The sequence below is a fragment of the Monodelphis domestica genome, chromosome 3, assembly GCF_027887165.1.
Source record: "Monodelphis domestica isolate mMonDom1 chromosome 3, mMonDom1.pri, whole genome shotgun sequence".
NCBI classification, from domain to species: Eukaryota; Metazoa; Chordata; class Mammalia; order Didelphimorphia; family Didelphidae; genus Monodelphis; species Monodelphis domestica.
Window position 1 is genome coordinate 94,736,503 of NC_077229.1, and position 14,732 is coordinate 94,751,234.

Sequence of the window (14,732 nt, forward strand, 5' to 3'; positions counted from 1 at the left end):
AGGCTGGGGGAAGTGAGAAGGGGATGGAACCATCACTGTTGTTAACAGTAATTATAATAACTAACATTTATATGGCACCTACTATGTACCAGGCACTTTGCTAAGGGCTTTATGGTTATATCTTATTTAAGCCTCACAACAGCCCAGGGAGGTAGGTGCTATTATTATCCCCATTTTACAGATGAGGAAACTGAGGCCAGCAGGTTAAGTGACTTACCCAGGGTCACACAGCTAGTCTGTGTCTGATGCTGGATTCAAACTTGGGTCTGACTCTAAGCCCAGGGCTCTATCCACTATACCACCCCAAGTATTAATAACTTCTCACATTTCTATAGCCTTTAAAGTTTACAAATCACTTTTCTCACAACTTTTGGAGATGGACACTACAAGTATCATTTTTTCCCACTTTATAGAAGAGAAAGTAGCTCAGAGAAGTTAATTGATTGTCACACAGTTCAGCAGTAAGTGTCAGACCCAGGATTCAAATTTAGGTCTATATTTATTCCTAGTTCAATGATTTTTTTTTAGTATACCATGCTCCAAATTATAGGTCATTTACAAGCTTTTTCTTTGTTTTTAAAGACGTTCTGACTTTTACTTTTAAAGACAACAGTTATTTATATCATTAAATAAACCAGAAAGCTTAACAAACTTCTTCCCAAATCCTAATACTGAGTGCAGGTATTAGCCAGGAAAGATGGTCCATGGCTCCTCACTGCTCTCCTGGCCTGGTTCTGTGGGATGCTACAGATCCCGTCATTCAGTGAGCTTGCTTCCAAGCCTCTGCCTGGGTACTGAATTCCAGTCATCTCTTGGAAAGGTGATAAAAGGAACCAGGGAGCCACCTCCCACTTCTCCTCCCTCCTCCCTTCCAGTCTAGCTCTCCCCTACGTTGGGGAGCAACTCTGCTGTTTCCACTTTGTAAAGATCCACGTGAAGCCCCAGTGGCTACCTGTGCAAGGCTATTCTCTTGCATAATGGGCTGGGAATCTTTTTCCTTATTATTAGTAAAAGGGAAGCTGACACCATGAAAACCTTGAAAATATAAGAAATAATCTAATGAACATGGCCACCTCCAAGTACATAGCCCTCACCACTCTTCTGCCTTAGAATCTATCCTTAGCATCCGTTCTGAGGCAGAGGGTAGGGGGGCTTTTAAAAATCTCTTTGCACAGTGACTGGCACATAATAGGTGCTCTATAAATGCACCTTCCTTTCCCTTCTTTTCCCTTCTAAGGGGTCCTTGGCCACCTTGGTTATTTTATATACCAAAATTACACACACTAATAGGTGAGATGAGATTTACAATTCAATGATATATTAATAATTGAGGCAGGAAGTGTGTCTGACTTGAGGTTCAAGAGTCAGGGGGCTCACCCTGCTTCAATGCATACCCCTACCCCCAGACTTCACCCGCCACTTGGGTCTCTCCCTGGGATAATCTTCCAATTCCTTCCTTGGAAAAGGGAAAGAGAGAGGGGCCACCTAACACCAAAAGTCTAGGGGACCTCCCCTTCTCTCCCCTGTGCCTCTCCCTACCCCCCATCACAGCCTTATGTCTCTCCACAGGTGTAACAACAGAACGCAGTGTGTGGTGGTGGCCGGTTCTGATGCTTTCCCAGATCCCTGTCCTGGAACCTACAAGTACCTGGAGGTGCAGTACGACTGTGTCCCCTACAGTGAGTCACCTTGTTCCTCGCACGGACACGGGCCCCATCCTCTCCCCGCCGAGTGAGGAGGAAACACCTGCAGCCCCATGGAGCCTGGGTGGGAGCAAGGAAGGAGGCACAGGGCTCTATAGGACAGGCTTTGTCTCTTCCTACTTTGCACCTTGGAACCCTCACACTCTCTCTCTCCCTCCAATATTGTCACACTCCCTCTGTTGCCCATGACCTCTTCCTCACACCTTCACACTCCTTCCTCTCTCAGGCATTCTCTCCCTCACTCAGACACTTACATTTACTCTCTCCTCTCTCCCTAAAATACTCACACCCCATATCTGTCCCAAAGTCTCTCCCTTCTACCTTCTGATTTCTTTCTTGTATTCTCTTATTGTCCATCACACCTTCATCTGCTCTTCATGGTACCTTTACACTCATCTCTCTCACACAGTCACACTTGTGGCCCCAAGATTTTGATCTTTGTGCCCAGAATTCCTTTGGTCCTCTCACATTCTAGGAGCTGAATTCTGAAGTCACTAGGCTTTTGGGCCAGAGGAGATGGCTGATACCAAACCCCAGGGAGTGAGTGAAGGCAAGACATCTTCCGGAGATTCACTTCTCCTTTCAGTTTGCTTATCCATCTCCATTGACACTACTTCCTGTTTACATAGGAAGTTACACCATTTTCAATTGAGAGTGTCTACTGGAGAATCCTTGGAGGCCACAAGGAGGGGATTTAAGGAACCAGGAGCTCAGCTGTAATACACTTTGCCAAGGGGAGCAGCTAGGGAGTTGGGGAAAGGGTTTCTTCTCCTCCTCGGTTCCTTCCCCTAACCCACCACCACCATTTCCCTTCTTTCCTGCTCTCCTTCTTTCCTTTCCTCTTCACCCTTATCCCTACCCCCAGCTTCTTATAGCCAATTTGGAAGCAAGGACTTGGGGGGAGGTGGAAAGGGAGAAGTGAGGGCCCCCAATATATATGTTTTGGGGGTAGGGAAAGGGCAGGGGGAGCAGGAGACCCTGGTAATTCCCTCCCCACCCCATCCCCACCCACTTTAATTTCTTCTCACAGGTGGCCGTCCATGCTGGGGGAAATCACTAATGTACTTCCTTAACTTTCTCCTTTGACTCCTCATCCTTTCCTTTCAGCACCCAAGGCCTCCATCCAGCTATCACCTAAGAGGGAAGTTCCTCTCTCCTCGTTGAAGCCCTCCCCACACACAGCACTGGGGGGCAATCTTTCCCCATTCCTGCCCCCACCTCCAATTCACCCATTGATGTTGGGATAGTAGGAAGTATAGACAAACCTGTGTATAAATCACTGAAAAGACAGATAAATATTGTCACATCCATTACCCAGGCAAGAAAGTAGGCTGACAAAGATCTCAGGGTCAGAGGGGACCCTGTGTGATAGAGGCAAAGTTAAAGGGTCACGGAATCATATTAGCCCACACCAAATTCTGTGTGGTTGCCATATTGTAACTCTAGGTCTGGTCCTGAGCTTCCCATATTGAGAGGAATGAGGGAAGAGCTTGAAGAGAGATAAGATTCAATAAGAAATGGAATAAGAGATGGACTGAGAGTCTCTTTTGGACTGAGTCCTGTCCCAGGCATGGGGAACCCAGAGAAGATGGGTGGGATATAATCCCCACTCACAAGGAGACCCTGCTCAGATCAGAAAAACATACTTTTCATCTTTGGATATTCTAAGGTCTCATGAGAAAATTGGAGTTCACCCACTGAGCTACAAGAAGGCTTACAAAAGAGTTCCCAGTAGGTGCAAATGAAATCCAAAGGTGTTAAACATGAGCAGCATCCACTTAAAGCAGGGTCAGGAGGATGTAGCTCTTCCTTTGCTCAGGGCACCAAGAAATGGGCTGGAGTCAGAATGGTAGGAAGGACAGTTGAAGTTAGACCTGGGGAAAGGCCCTGAGCCAACAGGAGACTGGAGCAGGTGACCAGGGAGGCCTCCTCAGAGCCCACTAGTGTAACTTCCTTAGGGGGACAGAACAAGGAAACCATCCTAGGAGAAGTTTGAAGCATTGTCCAGAGGGGAGAAAATAGCAGCTAGTGAGGAGGCCAGAGAGGTGAAGAAGGGGAAAGTAGAGCATGATGGGAATTGTGTCCATCCAGCTGCCTTCCCCTGGGTGGCAGAGATGGGGGACCCCAGTGCTGCTGTGGAGGCCTCTCAAGGAGGTCTGGGGTGGGCTGCGGGTGGAGGCTGGGGGAAGGGGGAGGGACCCCATGGAACACGCCCAACTAACCGCCACTTTGCTTTGCAGCTGAGTGCAGTCTAACCCCTCACCCCCTTCCTCCCCCAGGTGCCTGCTGGGCCACGGGCAGGTGTGTGCGTGTGGAGCACCCAGCTCCTTGGTTAGGCAAGCTTGGCTAGGGAAATCTGAGTTTCAGCCACCCTGGCAGGGAGAGTGTCTGTTACCACCCCTGGCTCCTCCCTCCTCTTCCCCCAGACCCCACTGTCTCTCCATCATGGTCTCTGTCTCTCCCTCCCTCTCTGTGTCACTGACTCTCTCTTGATCTCCTCCTGTATCCATCCTCCTCTCCATCTCTGACCGTCTCTTGTATGTGTGTGAGCCCCTGGCCGACTTTGACATTCTATAAATGTGGATTATGATTATTCTGATGATTGTGCAAGTTTTGCTGTGTGTCTCTGTGTTTGACTTTCTCTTCCTGTGTCTATTCTGCTTGGATGAGAGCGGGTGTCCTCTAGGGCACTGAGTGAGGGCCCTAGGAAGCTAGGGGCTGATCCCCTGGAGCAGAGGTCCCCCAGAGAAAGGAGAGGGTGCCCATAGGCAGCCCAGCCTTGGCTGCACGACTCTTCCTCACTGCCCACCCAGACTTGCTTGTCCAGCTTCTCTTTCAGGAAGGCAGCCCAGACACTTCATCTGGGTTCAGTGTGAAGCAGCAGCCTGGCAGCTGGAGCTCCCAGCTCCCAGTCTCCCCTCTGTCCGTCTCTCCGTGTCTCTCTTCCTTGCTTCCTTCTGTCTCTTTGTCTCCGCTCCCCTTGCTCTGAATTGCCTCGGTGTTCCTCCTTCTCCCCGTCTCCCTCCTTTTCTGTGCCTGTCCCTGTCACCGGGCCCTCTGTCTCCCTCTCGCCAAGTCTCTCTGTGTCTGTCTCTCTAGACACTCCCCCAGCCCGTCCCCCCCACCCCCCGCCCCACCGGAAGGGATTTGGGGGGAGGAGGGGGCGGCCGAGCGGTGCTTAGGGGTTGGGGAAGCAGGTGTGAGAAAGGAAAAGGAGAAGGGGATGCATTGCCAGAAAAGAAACAAAAAGCAATTTAATCTTTTTTTTTCTCTTTTTTTCTTGCACCCTTTTTCAATTGTTTTTCTCTCTCTCTTCCGATGCTTAAAGTAGAAGTGGAGCAGAAAGGTAAACGCACTGTTACCAATGCTAACCCCTAACTCACATTTTGTTCTCCCCGTGCCTATACTTAATGTGACCCCGCCCCTCCTCCCCGCCCCGCCTCCCGACTACCTCCTTCGCCCCGCCCCGCCCCGCCCCTTCTCCTTCCTCCCCTCTCCCCCTCCAAATCGAGGCGATGCTCTCCGACCCTGGTGCCCCTGCCAGGTTGGGGGCAGCCCCCCCTGTGCCAGCCAAGGGCTCTTCTGCCCTCCCGACAACCCCACGGAGGGGCTTCTCTCTGAGGTCCGGACTCTGCTCTGTCTGTCTCTCTCTCTGTCTCTCTGTGTGTCTTTCTCTCTCTCTCTCTCTCTCTCCCTCTCGTTTTCTCTCTTGTTCTCTTTCTCTCTCCCTCTCTCTCTTTCTCTCTCTAGTCCTTGACCCCTGTCAGGGACCTGACAGCCTCTCATACCTCTTTTTGCCTCCTTCAGGGGAAATATGTAAGCAACCAGGGCTAGTTTGTTTGGGGAGCAGGGGGCATGCACCTCACTCTCTCTCCCCAAACTGCCCTCCACCCCCACCCTCCACTTCCTTCCCTCTCTCCCCCCCCACTGGGGGTCGTTGATCTCCTTCTTTCCTCTGCCTTCTCTTCCGGTTTGGATGGGGGCGGGGGGGGGCGGGGCGGGAAGGACGCGAGGGGCGTGGCTCATTTTCCTTTGGGGGAGCTTCTGACAGCTACTGAAGCTCTCTTCTCACTTTGGACTTTCCAAGGCAAAGAGGTGTTTTGGAGAATGGAGTACCAGTCTTCCCCACCGCCCCCAGCCCTTGCCTTGCTCTGCCCTTCCGAGTCAGGAACCGAGAGACACCCGGGACAGTGGCCTGCCGGAGGGGGATGTGGGGAAGGGGGAGGCTCTCGGAGGTGTGTGTGCGGGGTTTGGGAGCGGGGAGGAGCTTTCTCTGTTCTTTCCGTACTTGCCAAGCTGCAGTCAGGGTTTCTTCTGGGCTGTTGTGGTTAGAGGGCCAGAGGAGAGTGGGGCTTTCGGGGAGGGGGCGCTTCCAGGAGTACCGTAATTTCAAGCCTATCTGTGCCACCCCGCACTTGGCGGAGTGCCCGGGGTGGGCAAGCCACATTTCTTTGAAAGAGGTGGGGGAAGGGGGGAGACAGTGATTCTCTTCCTCAGTTTTACAAATGGCCAATGTGAAATGCATTAAGGTGCCACCGACGAGAGGCAGGAAACTGAGGGACATCACCATTAGGGTCCCTTTTGGCTCTGAAATTACAGTACATGGAGTATCCCTGTTATGAGGAAGGGGGATATTGCTGAGCTGTTCTCCCTCCCCGGCCTTCCCCCTCCTCTTCCCCATCTCTAGGAGACCTGGGCAGTCAGTCAACCCTCCTGGGTCTCTGCCCCTTCACCCAATCCTTCCTCTCTCACCCCTTTCTCTTTCCTTGAGTCTCTCTTACTCCTGCCCCTTCCCCCTGCCTCTCCCGACGCTCTCCTTTCAGGCCCGCCCAGCTTGGACACACCGACTCTGGATTATTCTCTCTCCTGGTTTTGGGGAAAGGTGACATATTGCTGGGTGGATACACCCATTGGGGCAGCCACTTGCTGGTTGTATTTAAGGGCCAAACCCGTAAGCACAAACCCTGCTCTTCCCTCCCCTCTTACCACTGTCCTTCCCCAATATTATCGCTAACAATTTATTCTTCCTTCCCCCTCTGCCAGGTCAGTCAGGCTTCAAGACCCTGTGTTGTCCCCACCTCCACCACCACCTCCACCTCCTCCACCACCACCTCCACCTCCACCACCATACTACATACACACCAACCCACACACACCTGGCAGAGAAAGCCCAGCATGGAAAGAAGGGAAAACTGAGGCACAAGGGGGGTAGGGGAAGGAGCCATCACTCTCAACCAGGAGTCAAGTGAGCTAATCCCAGGATAGAATGGGCAAAGAACCTAAAGAATGGATGCCAGAATTGGCTGGCAAAAGCCGTGGGTGGTAGAGACAGAGAAGGATATAGATACTAAAGGAAAGATGGATGGATGGAGGCCCCTGGGTGCACCCTTTGGTGTATCTACTTCCCTGCCCAGAGCCAGTCTCCTAAACTGAGCCAAAATCCCCTACAGATAATATTGAGGGGTATCACCCACCCCTCACTCAGAGCTCTACCTGGGTTCCAAGGAATTCTCACTCAGCAGGGAAGTAAGGCCTATTGGATGGTAAGTTTCCTAGGTGCCTTCCTTTGTGCCTCAGTTTTCCCTCACCTTGTTACATGGGAGAAGCTTCTGCCTGCTTTATGCTTTGGGGCCTCTGAGGATCTCCAAGAAGCTGGGGAGGGAGTTGCCTCCCCCGACATGGACCCCAGGCAAATTCTGTGTGTCTCACTCATTAACTCCCCAAGTTAACTAGGACACCTGAGAGGCAAAGGCTTCCTGCTTGTAACATACCAGGCATGGAAGTTTGGTTGATGTATTAAATACTTGATCAGATCAGTTAATGATCAAAGTATAGGCAGTAAACATCAACCAAACTTCCATGCCTGGTATGTTACACTGCTGCCGTCCCTTCAGGTCACTGTCCAAGAGGAGCTCTGAGACACTCCCTTCCTCCCCCTGTGACCTCTAGGCCAGCTGCTTCAGAAAGGAGCTGAGTGAAAGCAGAGAATTCACTTCAGACCCCCAGGACCCCATCTCCCTGGGCCTCTTCCTGTCCCTCATGGCCTTGGTTTCAGGTGGGGCAGAGACTCAGTGGAGGGATGAGACTTCCAGAAGCCCAAAACCATGTTATGCCCAGTGCCTGTTGTCCCTCAATTGAAGGGGATAACCCAAATCAGCTTCAGTTGTACAGTGGGAATACTAGAAATTGATTGTGGTTCAGGGGCAAAAGAAAAGCTGTTCTTCTGTGAGGGACAGAACAGGGGCTATCCTGCATGAAAGAAACTAGCTATTTCTGGGGAGAAGCATTATGGGGGTAGTGAAAAGAGAACTAAAATTGGGGTGGGTCAGAACACCTGAATTTGAAATTTTTACCTACTCTACTACTTACTACTCCAAGTGTGATCTTGGGCAAGTTTCTTAACTTCAGTGGCTCTCATTTTCCTCCTCTATAAAGATATCTGCCCCAAGGGGCTCTCAAGCTTTTTTGTGTCTCCCTTTGGCAGCCTGGCCAAATGTTCATTTTTCCTTCTAGTATCGTAATGGAAGATTTCCTTCAGTTAGGCATTAGTGAAAATTGAGATGTTAATCCTGCCCCCCCCCCCAATTCACAAACTTCTTTGAAATCTGTCCACTCCCACCCTAGGAATCTGTGGCCCTGAATTAAAAACTCCTGGACTTAGAGGATCTCTTAAGGCCCTTTCCAACTCTAAGCACCACAACCTTCAAATGATCATGATTGTAACTGAGCTTTTTAATGGGAACCGGACTAGAAATTGTGGGGATGATGAGAAACTACCCATGAGGGGTCGGGGGAGCCAGCCACCATCATTTAGAGGAGTCAAGACCACCACTGCGTGATGGGGAGAGACTAAATTAGTTCTAGTCCTTCTGTCAGGTCCTCGGGGTGGTGAGAAGGGAGGGGCAGGGCAGAGCTGGACACAGAGATGCAGTCGAGGTTTTCCTCCTTTTCAGGGAATGGGGGGGGCGGGGCGGGGCCCCCACCTTTCTGACACCAACGCTGCCTTGATCCCTCTTCCCGAGCCCGGGACGGCCGCAGGTAAATCGGGGGGCGGGGGAAGGGAGAGGGAGGCTGGTGGTGGAGGGGGGAACCCTATCTTCGTCCTAGATTCTCAATCCCTCCCTCGTCCCCTCCTGGCCAGACCTGGGATTGCACCCGAGTAATCCTGGGCGGGCCTGGATTCTGGAGTGAATTCTCTGCTCGCCCCTATTCAGTCTCTCTCTCCTCTATCTATCTATCTATCTATCTCAATCTCTCCCCCTTCTTTCTTTCTTTCTCTCTCTCTCTCTCTCTCTCTCTCTCTCTCTCTCTCTCTCTCTCTCTCTCTCTCTCTCTCCTCTATCTATCTATCTCAATCTCTCCCCCTTCTTTCTCTCTCTCTCTCTCTCTCTCTCTCTCTCTCTCTCTCTCTCTCTCTCTCTCTCTCTCTCTCTCTCTCTCTCTCTCTCTCTGTTTCTCTCTCTTTCCTTCCGCCAGCATTATTAACCTTTTCTTCCTAGGCTCGCTCGAGCTCGCCTTGGACCCAGGATTGGCGCCGCCGCCCTCTTCCCTTCCTTGTCTCTCCTCTCGCCGCATAGTTGTCCTTTGCCCTTCCCCCTCCTCTCCTTGCCTCCCCTTCCGTCTCCACACCAGTCCTCCCCCCATGTGCACGAGTACCAGTGTCTGTTGCTGAAATGATCGTGTAGTGACCCCCTAGAGAAACCCTACTACCAGTAAGAGGGTGAGGAGAGCGACGCTCCCACCCCATCCTAGGTTGGAACTTGCCCTGGGAAACCTCTTCCTTGATCTTTATTGTGTGGGGGAAGACTGGGCTTCATCAGCATCATCACCATCATCAGCATCATTATAACCATCACTGGAAGAGCTGATACCCCTTCCCCTCCCCCAGGACGGGGTGAGGCCTTGACAGTACTACTGGTGAGAAGGAACCCTCAGCACCACCCGTGGTGTGGGGGACACCTCAACACCACCTCTGGCTGGGGAGAACCCTAGACAGTGCCAGGGGCATGGGGGAGTCTCTCAGCAACACCACTGGTGTGGAAGCCCAGAACCCCTTCAGGTTTTCCAGGCAGAGAGAAAGTGGGGTACAGTCTGTCTCCCAGTGTGTGGAGGAGAGTGCGTGGGGTCTTCTGAAACACGCCCATGGAGACAGGAATAGTGATTGACTTCCTGAAGGAGAAAAATAGAGGCACGGAGAGGGGAGGAGGAAAAGAATCAAAGGGACATCGGGGGCCCCCAATTTAAGGATTCTAGGAACACTTAGGGGAGGTGTCAAAGCAAACCCTTTACCCTTGGCCAGTGCAGCCTCTTATCTGGTGCCTCTGAAAAGGAAGGGTGACATTCCCACATACTAACCAGGTCTTGACTCTTACCACTCTCAGCTTCCAGAGGTAACCTCTCCAGGGCAGGGAACAGCAAGGGAGGTGCCCCATCCCCACCCCAGATACTCCTTTCCCATCACCAGTCCCACCAAGCAACCGTGACTGCAGCTGCAGGAGGGGAGACCGGCTCTTTAACCTGGCCTCCTGTGATCGATTCCTCCTTTCTCCTTTCTCTTTCTCTCTCTCTCCCTTCGCCTTCTCTCTATACCCTTACCTCCCCTATCCTGCCTGCCCCTGGCCCAGTCTTCGTGTGTCCTGGGACTCTTCAGAAGGTGCTGGAGGCCACATCTACACATGAGTCAGAGCACCAGTCAGGGGCATGGTGCAAGGACCCGCTACAAGCTGGGGATCGCATCTATGTGATGCCTTGGATCCCCTACCGAACAGACACACTGACCGAATATGCATCATGGGAGGATTATGTGGCTGCCCGTCACACCACCACCTACCGCCTACCCAACCGTGTGGACGGCACAGGCTTTGTGGTCTACGATGGTGCTGTCTTCTACAATAAGGAACGAACTCGAAACATTGTCAAGTATGACCTACGGACACGAATCAAGAGCGGGGAGACGGTGATCAACACTGCTAACTACCATGACACCTCGCCCTATCGTTGGGGGGGCAAGACAGATATCGACCTCGCGGTGGACGAGAATGGGCTGTGGGTCATTTATGCCACAGAAAGCAACAACGGGCGGCTGGTGGTAAGCCAGCTCAATCCCTACACCCTGCGCTTCGAGGGCACTTGGGAGACGGGCTATGACAAGAGATCAGCCTCCAATGCCTTCATGGTCTGTGGCGTCCTCTATGTGCTGCGCTCCGTCTATGTGGACGACGACAGCGAGGCTGCTGGCAACCGAGTCGACTATGCCTTCAACACCAATGCCAACCGGGAAGAGCCCGTCAGCTTGGCATTTCCCAACCCTTACCAGTTTGTCTCTTCAGTTGATTACAATCCCCGTGACAACCAACTCTATGTTTGGAACAATTACTTTGTGGTGCGATACAGCCTTGAGTTTGGACCACCAGACCCCAGTGCTGGTAAGAGCAAGGATACCCATTGAGTCTCCTTTAGTCTTAGACTCGGGAATGTTTATCTTTGACTTCCTTCCCAATACCACTCCCATCTTAAGTATAGAAGAGATTTCTAGAAAGGAAGACCTTAGAGAGCATCTAGTTCAACTCCCTCATTTCATAGAGGAGGAACCAGTGTTGGGTGACTTGCCTGAGGTCATTAAATAAAAGAGCCTGACTCCAGAAAAGCTGCTTCTTCTGTATGGCCTGACAGTGACCCTGGGGTCCTCTCCAGGGTGGGGTTCCAGAAATCATTTGTTAGCTTCAGGGAATAATGAGGCGACTCTGCCATCCTACCCCATACCGATTGGTCACACCACATCTGGAGTATTGTGGTCCTGGGCATTACAGTCAGGGAGGATCTGGATGAGCTTGAGAGCATCCAGAGACAGGTAAATCTGGTCTCAGACACTTCCTAGCTGTGTGATCCTGGGCAAGTCACTTAACCCCCAATTGCCTAACCTTTGCCTCTCTCCTGCCTTAGAATCGACAGTATTGATTCTAAGACAAAAGGTAAGAGTTGTTTGTTTGTTTTTTAAGACTGACCACACTAGACCTGGAGGGAAGTAGGGATCCTGGGGGGGGGTGTCACAATATTTCCTGGCCTTATCAGGAGATACAATAACAAGATGGTCAAGATTGGAGTAATTTAGAATACCACCATTTGGAATATTTGGTATAATGTGTCTGAGGAGGGGTAGAGATCTCAGAAAGGGCCGACTCTAACATTGTCTATCACTCCTACAATATAGGCCCAGCCACCTCACCACCCCTCAGCACGACAACCACAGCCCGTCCCACCCCGTTGACAAGCACAGCCTCACCTGCTGCTACCACACCACTCCGCCGGGCACCCCTCACTACTCACCCTGTGGGTGCCATCAATCAGCTGGGGCCTGATGTGCCACCTGCCACGGCCCCAGCCCCAAGCACTCGAAGACCCCCAGCCCCTAATCTGCACGTGTCACCTGAGCTATTCTGTGAGCCTCGGGAGGTTCGGAGAGTCCAATGGCCAGCTACCCAGCAAGGCATGTTAGTAGAAAGACCCTGCCCCAAGGGCACACGAGGTGAGTGAGTCCTGGACAGTAGAGTGACTCCTTTTCAATCTAAGGTGGTTACTAGTTCTGGCCATGGAAGATTGGAAAGTGGTCTCTCCAGGCTTAAAAAAGAACAGACTATGGGTCTTGTGGGTTAGGGGGAGACAAGGAACAATAGGGATTAAGGGAAGTGGAAAGGGTAGATGGTAAATGTTAACGTACAATGACAGTCCTGTCTGTCCATCTGCTTCCCACAACTTTATCCCTCTGGCCCTCTTTCTTATTTCTGTCCTTCCATTTTCCCTTCTCTGGTCTCTTCCCCTCCATTTGTTCCTAAACCTTATCTTGGTCTATTTTACGACTTCATCTTTGGGTCCTCTCCCATTTTCTTTCCTTTCACTACCTCCTCACTTGTCCGTCTTTCATTTATTTTTCCTCTTCCATTCATTCTTCTCTCCCATTTGTGCTCTTCCTGCCTTTGTCTGTCTTTGTAGGGATTGCTTCTTTCCAGTGTCTACCAGCCCTCGGGCTCTGGAATCCCCGAGGACCGGATCTCAGCAACTGTACTTCCCCCTGGGTCAACCAGGTAGCCCAGAAGGTACTAGCAGTTGCCCTATTTTATCATACTTTGGGTCAAGGAAGGGTCAGATGGGAAACAAATTTGAGAGGGAGTTCCTAGGTTACTGGGGAGAAATAGAGGGACAGGGTAGAGGAATGAGGAACTAGGGTAATGAGAAGAGAAAAGCTAAACATGGTGGGGGCTGCAAGGACAGGATCTGGGCAGGGAGAAGTTCAATAAAAGTTGGGAGCAAATGAGGAAATATAAAAGGAAATAGTCATGGTATGGGATTCCTGCCTCTAGATCAAGAGTGGTGAGAATGCAGCCAACATTGCCAGTGAGCTGGCCCGACATACCCGGGGATCTATCTACGCTGGGGATGTCTCATCTTCAGTGAAGCTAATGGAGCAGCTGCTGGACATCCTGGATGCCCAGCTTCAGGCTCTTCGGCCCATCGAGCGTGAGTCAGCTGGCAAGAACTACAACAAGGTGGGCCTGCTCATGGGCATCCTGAGAGAATTTAGGGCACTAGAGGAACCCCTTCCCTGTGTCTGGGGAAAAAGATATTCTAGTGGTGCCTGGGTGTCACCCACCCTGGAGCCTCTGAGCTGTCTATTCTGCCTAATTCTGCATCCCCCTTCTGAGGCACACCTTCACAACTCCTCTAGTTGAAAAAGGAAACAAGAACTATGAAGGCTGAGGTTTAGCAGCTATGACACCTGAACCTTCCTTTGAGATCAGGAAGGACTGAAATTAGATGCCTGGCTCACCTTCAGAGCCACTTGTTTTAGATGTTTGGCTGGTAATCAGGATAAGTTGGTGACATGGGTGAGAAGAGAACCCCTAGATTCCTAATAGAGACAGGATGGGGCTGGGAGGCCAGGCGTGGCTTTCAGGGTTTTGAGACTGACATCTTCTCTCTCCTGACCTAGATGCACAAACGAGAGAGGACTTGCAAGGACTATATCAAGGTGAGATATAGACAGCGGCCCAAAGAGGGGGCACCAGGGTGTGTTGAGGCTAAGAACGAATCAAGGGTTGGAAAGGGGCCCCTGAGACTTTGGAGAGAAAGTGGGCCTGAGATAGTTGGGCTCCAGCAGGTGCTCTCCGTCTCACCCCACTCCCCAAAACTTACCCCCCCACACAGGCAGTAGTGGAGACAGTGGACAACCTGCTCCGTCCAGAGGCCCTGGAGTCATGGAAGGACATGAATGCCACAGAACAGGTGCACACAGCCACCATGTTGCTGGACATCCTGGAGGAGGGGGCCTTCCTATTAGCTGACAATGTCAAAGAACCTGCTAGATTCCTCACTGCAAAGCAGAATGTAGGTGAGTAATCACCCTGAGGCCACACTGGAAACAAGGATGTTTCCTTGCCCCAGGATAAGAAGATACAGCCAAGATATGCAGATATTCTCCAAAATGTGCTAGAATACAGCATCCTCCAGGGGCAGATAAGCCTTGGCTCTAGGGACAAACCTGGGAACCAGCCTAGAATACCAGAGACTTGTCCAAGGATAAGAAGACTTCACGCTATAAGGGAAGGAAGCCCCCTGCCTAGCTCCTTCCCACTAGCCTCCTCCCATAGAGTTCCTTCTTCAGGCTCTTGGATGGCAGAGGCTTGAGCCAAATGTACTCAAGTCCTTCTCGTGTCCCTCCACAGTGCTTGAGGTTACCGTGCTGAACACCGAGGGGCAGGTACAAGAACTGGTGTTCCCCCAGGAGTACCCCAGTGAAAACTCTATCCAACTGTCTGCCAACACCATCAAGCAGAACAGCCGTAATGGTCAGTACCATGGGGGAAGTACTGGGGGAAGGAAGTGAGCCCATTTGGGAATGTATTGCTGAGCTCTAGTAATGCCCCCCTCCCTAGTACTCAGTGTCATTGTGGGAGCTGAGGGGTATCTCAGACCCCAAAGGGGACAACGTGAATAGGGTCCTCTCCAGGGTGAGGCTCCAGAAGGCATTCATTA

The 14,732-nt window shown here is 51.5% G+C and overlaps 1 protein-coding gene across 5 annotated transcripts in view; it reads left to right on the forward strand.

Annotated features, from left to right (window-relative positions):
• ADGRL1 (adhesion G protein-coupled receptor L1) overlaps nt 1-14,732 on the forward strand; it is a 71,160-nt gene that overhangs the window by 43,828 nt on the left and 12,600 nt on the right. For 2 of the 5 annotated variants that reach the window (XM_056822598.1, XM_056822599.1), the window contains exons 4-11: nt 1,570-1,679; nt 10,328-11,128; nt 11,914-12,228; nt 12,693-12,796; nt 13,061-13,246; nt 13,690-13,728; nt 13,905-14,088; nt 14,423-14,545. In XM_056822598.1, the coding sequence (XP_056678576.1) occupies nt 1,570-1,679; nt 10,328-11,128; nt 11,914-12,228; nt 12,693-12,796; nt 13,061-13,246; nt 13,690-13,728; nt 13,905-14,088; nt 14,423-14,545 (1,862 nt within the window). Of the gene's footprint in view, nt 1-1,569; nt 1,680-5,034; nt 5,050-8,656; nt 8,742-9,118; nt 9,621-10,327; nt 11,129-11,913; nt 12,229-12,692; nt 12,797-13,060; nt 13,247-13,689; nt 13,729-13,904; nt 14,089-14,422; nt 14,546-14,732 lie in introns of those variants that run through there. The other 3 variants (XM_056822597.1, XM_056822601.1, XM_056822600.1) reach the window with 3 other exon arrangements.